The 5,872-nt window shown below is 40.5% G+C and overlaps 1 protein-coding gene across 1 annotated transcript; it reads right to left on the bottom strand.

The window, feature by feature from the left end:
• Positions 1-372: 372 nt before the first annotated feature.
• LOC127081387 (uncharacterized) lies at positions 373-1,047 on the bottom strand. The gene has a single exon (XM_051021648.1). The coding sequence runs from the start codon at positions 1,045-1,047 to the stop codon at positions 373-375; it is 675 nt and encodes a 224-aa protein (XP_050877605.1).
• Positions 1,048-5,872: the final 4,825 nt, after the last annotated feature.

Genomic DNA, 5,872 nt, shown 5'->3' with positions numbered 1-5,872 from the left:
TGTAGTAGCCAATGGCTACAAGGATGAAGCAATGTCCATTCCAGGCAGTTGGCTCTATGCGTCCGATCACGTCAATGCCCCACATGGCGAAAGGCCAAGGTGATGTTAGGACATTGAGAGGCGTTGGCGACACATGGATCTTATCGGCGTATATCTGGCACTTATGGCAGGTTTGGACGTGGCGATGACATGCAATCTCCATAGTCATCCAATAGTAGCCGACCCTTAATATTTTCTTTACCATAGTGCTCCCACTTGCATGCGTCCCAAAGGATCCTTTGTGAATTTCCATTATAATCTGGTTTGCTTCTTGCTTGTTCACACATCTAAGCAGAATCGAATCATGATTTCTCTTGTATAATACCCCTCCACTTAAGAAGAATTTGGATGATAGTTTCTGGAGAAACTTCTTGTCGGTGTGGATGTGTCCACGAGGTACTCTTGGTTCTCTAAGAATTTCATGATGTCATAGAACCAAGGATGACCGTCAGCTTCGTCTTCTGCTTCCAGACAGTAAGCAGGTTCCTCCAAGTAGTTGAGGTGGAAGTATGGCGCTTCGTTCTTCCACTTGACCTTAAACATGGATGCTAAAGTTTCCAAGGCTTCAGCTAGCTGATTCTCTTCTCGAGGGATGTAGTGGAATGTAGTTTCATCGAAGTAGGGGACTAGTTTCAAGACATGCTCTTTGTAAGGAATGAGATTATGATCTCTAGTATCCCAATCTCCTTTAACTTGGATGATCACCAAGGATGAATCTCTATAGACTTCTAGGATTTTGATTCTAAGATCGATAGCAGCTTCAATACCAAAGATACAAGCCTCGTATTCAGCCATATTGTTCGTACATTCAAAATATAATATGGCAGTGAAGGGGATGTGGAAATTAGTTGGAGAAATGATTACTAATCCAACACCATTGCCATGAGCATTAGAAGCTCCATCAAAAACCAAGGTCCATCGGGATCCAGGCTCGGGTCCTTCCTCGGGACCGGGGACGTTGCAATCCCTAATCAACATGATACCCTCGTCGGGGAATTCAAAACGCATAGACTGATAATCCTCCAAGGGCTGTTGTGCAAGATAATCAGACAATACACTTCCTTTGATGGTATTTTGAGTGACATGTTAGATATCGTACTCGGTTAAAGCCATTTTCCATCGGGCTACTCTACCGGTTAGAGTCGGCTTCTCAAAGATGTATTTGACATGATCCATCTTAGAGATCAACAATGTCGTATGAGTGAGCATATACTGTCTTAAACGTTTGGCAGTTCATGCTAGTGCGCAACAAGTCTTTTCAAGCATCAGATACCTACTCTCACAATCAGTGAACTTCTTGCTCAAGTAGTATATTACATGCTCTTTTCTACCAATCTCTTCATGTTGGCCGAGGATACATCCCATAGATCCTTCAAGAATGGTGAGATACATGATTAATGGTCTTCCAGGTACAGGAGGCATCAACACAGGAGGTTCTTGCAAATACTCCTTTATCTTCTCAAATGTGTCTTAGCAATCATCGTTCCAAATGATGGCTTAATCCTTTCGAAGAAGTTTGAAGATTGAATCATAAGTGGCAGTGAGGGGATATATGAACTTAGCAATGTATTTCAATCTACCCAAGAATCCTCAGGCTTCCTTCTCGGTTTTGGGTGCAAGCATAACTTGTATGACCTTTACTTTCTCGGGATCTACTTCAATGCTACGTTGGCTGACGATAAAACCTAGCAATTTACCGGATCTTACCCCAAATGTGCATTTGTTGGGATTAAGCCTCGATTTGAACTTCCTCAACCTCTTAAACAACTTTTCTAGATTGACAAGGTGTTCCTCTTAAGTTTGAGACTTGGTTATCATATCCTCGATGTAAACCTCAATCTCTTTATGGATCATATCGTGAAAGAGAGTGACCATGGCTCTTTGGTATGTGGCGCCGGTGTTCTTCAATCCAAAAGGCATCACCTTGTAGCAGAAGGTGCCCCATGGTGTTATAAAAGTGGTTTTATCCATATCTTCTTGAGCCACACGGATCTAGTTATAACCGGATAAACCATCCATAAAAGAGAAAACAAAGAACTGAGCGGTATTGTGTACTAGAACGTCAATGTGTGGTAGTGGAAAGTCGTCTTTGGGACTTGCTCTATTTAGATCTCTATAATCTACGCACATTCCACTTTGCCATCCTTCTTAGGTACAGGCACAATGTTAGCAATCCATTGAGGATAATTGGAAACCGCTAGGAAGCCAGTGTTGAGCTGCTTTTGTACCTCCTCCTTGATTTTCATAGCCATATCGGGACATGTCCTTTGTATCTTTTTCTTTACTGGAGGGCATTCTTTTTTAAGAGGAAGATGGTGGACCACAATGTCGGTATCGAGGCCGAGCATGTCTTGGTATGACCATGCAAACACATCTTTGTAATCTTTCAAGAGTTCGATCAATTTTGCCTTTACCTAGTCTTGTAGAGCAGAGCCAACTCAGACTTCTTTTGCTTCCTCGTCTGTCCCAAGGTTAATCACTTCCACTGATTCTTCGTGTCGCTGGATGACTTTTTCCTCTTGCTTGAGCAGCCTTGCCAATTCTTCAGGGAGTTCGGCCTCTTCCTCACACTCTTCATCGGCTTGATTAATCGGGTTATCAAAGTCATATGAGACTGTAGCAGAATTATCATTGGTGGTTGTTGAGGATGATCTGCATGATTTAAGGTTCACAACTTTTATTGATATGAAAGAAATGATGATTTGAATTTTTTTTTAAAAGAAAATTTCCATTTTTTAAAAAAGGTGAAATAAATAAATGAAAGACAAGGATCTCAAAATTGATTGCGAACATGAACCTTTTTCAGTGATTAATAAGAAAATTTGATGAGGCCCTACAAATGATTCCCCCATGCCTTGGGCTCGACATGGGTTCTTTTGATAAAAAGGAAGGAAAACAACATTGGGAATTACATTTTAATCAGGGTCACTTTAGGTATTTCAATCTCGGTCCATTTGGTGGCACCATTTCCCTTAGTCTTTGTGAAGATCAATCTGGCATCTTCTTCTTCATCTCCTTCCACGGTACAAATACGGTTGTCATCAAGGTAACAGGCGCTTGAGAAGTTTTCGGATAGCGGGAGCACTGATCCCCTTGTAGCTATCGGTGCGGGCTTCTTCAAATTCTGGGAGTTGTATCCTAAACTGGTACAATCCTTATTGGCAGGAAGTTCAAGCAATCTTCCCCATCCTTGGGGGTGTCCATCCTTTATGATTGTCAGGGCATCCTTAAGAGATGCCATTGGAGATTAAACATATTTTGATTCATCCTTTGCTGGGAAAACCATTTCAACATTGATAACTTCGAATGATTGGAATGGGATTTATGCGAGGTGACTTACCATAATGTCCTCCTCACCCTCGACAACAACTAGTTTGTCGTCAGCTAAGAATTTCAATTTTTGGTGGAGCGTTGAAGTGAATGCACCAGCTGAATGGATCCAAGGCCTTCCAAGTAGAGAACTGTAGGCTGGATAGATGTCCATTACAAAGAAAGTGATAAGGAAAGTATGTGGACCAATCTTCATAGCAAAATTCACCTCACCGATTACAGTCCTCCTAGTCCCATCAAATGCTCTTACTATAATCTCACTTGGCTTCATTACAAGTTCTTCAACAGTTAGCTTAGCAAAGGAGCTCTCAAGCATCACATTGAGGGAAGACCCAATGTCTACCAAAACTCTTGATAGGACTCTGTCCACACACTCAATAGAAATGTAGAGATCCTTGTTATGATTCCTCCCCTCGGCGGGAAGCTCTTCATCACTGAAACCCAAGCTTAAGCTAGTGGCGATATTGTTAACTACCCTTTCAAACTGACAAACTGAGATCTCTTGCGGTACGTGAGCTGTCCTCATAAAGTTTACTAAAGCATCCCTATGGGCCTCCGAGCACATTAATAAAGACAACATTGAGATCTTTGGGGGTGTCTAGTTAAGCTGATCAACTACTCGATAATCGCTCTTTTTGATAATGCGTAAGAACTCGTCTACTTCATTGGAAGGTGCAGGGTCTTGTCTTTGTTGAGCTCCATCAATTTATTTGCCTTTGTCTAAAGTTGAAGGATCGATAGATCCAATTGGAGTGGGTGTCGATGCAAATATCCTTCCGCTTCTCGTAATTTCGCTAGTGTCGGTGATATTGATCATTGGGTCACTAGACTTAAACGGTTCTTCTTGAATCTTCTGATCGTGAATGTAGATTGAGGTGTGATACATCCATGGGACTGCCTTGGTGTCAACATACGGGAATGGTGTGGGAACTGTTATTATGATTGGAGTAACAGGATTTGTTGACAGAGTTAACTGAGAGAAGTCATATGGAACTTGCAAAGGAGGGAATTCGTCATATGGTATCTCGAGGGTAGACACGTCTTCTTTTGTGGACAGGCAGTTTAGCACAAAAATCCCTTGGTCCATTAATTTTTGTATGACAAACTTGAACGTTCTACATTGTTGCGGGTTAATTAGACAGTGTGCACAATCATTACTACAAATGGGAAAGGCATTATCCCTCATTAAAGCATTCTTGATCTCAACGAGTGGTGTTTTTAACTCACCCATACATGACATCAATCTCCTTCCATTGTCAGCTTCCATCATATTCACAGTTGCATTGTTGTGAGGAGGCAACAAGTTGTTATTTACATTTGGCCCCTTGGGGGCGAACGTGATTGCCTTAGAATCAATAAGATCTTAAACTTTGTACTTTAATTCTTTACAATTCTCGATCGAATACCCAAGAGCGCCAAAATGAAATTCACAGTGGGCATTTGCATCATAACCGGGAGGAAGAACCGCTGGTGGGGATCCTAACTCCCTTAGTTGTACAAGTGACCCCCTTAATAAATATGGTAGAATGTGGCTATACGGCATAGGAACCGTGTCAAATATTCTCTCGGGCCTTCATATCCTTTGTTGTTGTTGTTATTGGTACTGTGGTTTCTAATGTTGCGGTTGTTGTTGATACTGTTGTGTAGCGATAAATTCATGATCATCAAGCTATGGATAAGCTAGACATCAAATAACAATAGTCTCCACCGCGCTTTTATTGTTTCCAAGGGAAAAGGGAAAAGTATGAACAAAACCCATAAATAAGAAGTTTTCAAATCAAAACTAATTAAATTCCAGAGATTATAGCTAAGGGGGTTGGTTACACAGAGGGAAGGTGTTAGCGCCCAAAGTGTCCTAGGTACTCCTAGGAAGCCCTTTCTTGTGTGCATATGTGTTTTTGTACAAATGATGTTTGCAAACAAGTAGAATGGAGGGATGAGAAAAGAATTCATTAATTATATTTTTGTGTTTGACAAGACTTTCGGACTTGTGCCTACGTACCAACATAAAAATGAGGGATCAAAACCTCGTAGTTTGTGGTATAAATTTCAAAGTGGATGCATCGTTTTTAACAAAAATTCAAGTTTGAAAGGCCCAAAGGCCTAAAATGGCTTGAATGAGTTAGTTCTTTTTGGCTTTTGAAATCTTTAAGTCAAGTATAGTTAAGTTCATTTACAAAGTTTTATTTAAGAAAATGAGTTTGAAAATGCATTGGCATAAGGTCAAAGTTTTTAATTTTCAATAAAGTCTAAGTTTAAAAATCACAAAAAAAGAAGATTTTGAAAAGAGGGAGAGATTTGAAATTAAAGAAGTGGGGAGGAGATGAAGAGACTAATCCTAAACACAAATTCAAAAGTTGAGAGTTGAAAAGATCTGACCAATGAGCTGCAATCCAATAGGCAAGAATGTCATATAGAAACCCAAATTCCCTTGGACATTAGAATCAAGCAACAAATAATGCATAAAATATCAACTTGAATAGCAAGTCTTCTCTAACATAGA

This window comes from Lathyrus oleraceus, chromosome 5 (genome assembly GCF_024323335.1).
Source record: "Lathyrus oleraceus cultivar Zhongwan6 chromosome 5, CAAS_Psat_ZW6_1.0, whole genome shotgun sequence".
NCBI classification, from domain to species: domain Eukaryota; kingdom Viridiplantae; phylum Streptophyta; class Magnoliopsida; order Fabales; family Fabaceae; genus Lathyrus; species Lathyrus oleraceus.
Note: the sequence above shows the minus strand (reverse complement) of the source record. Positions and strands in the feature narration are given on the sequence as shown.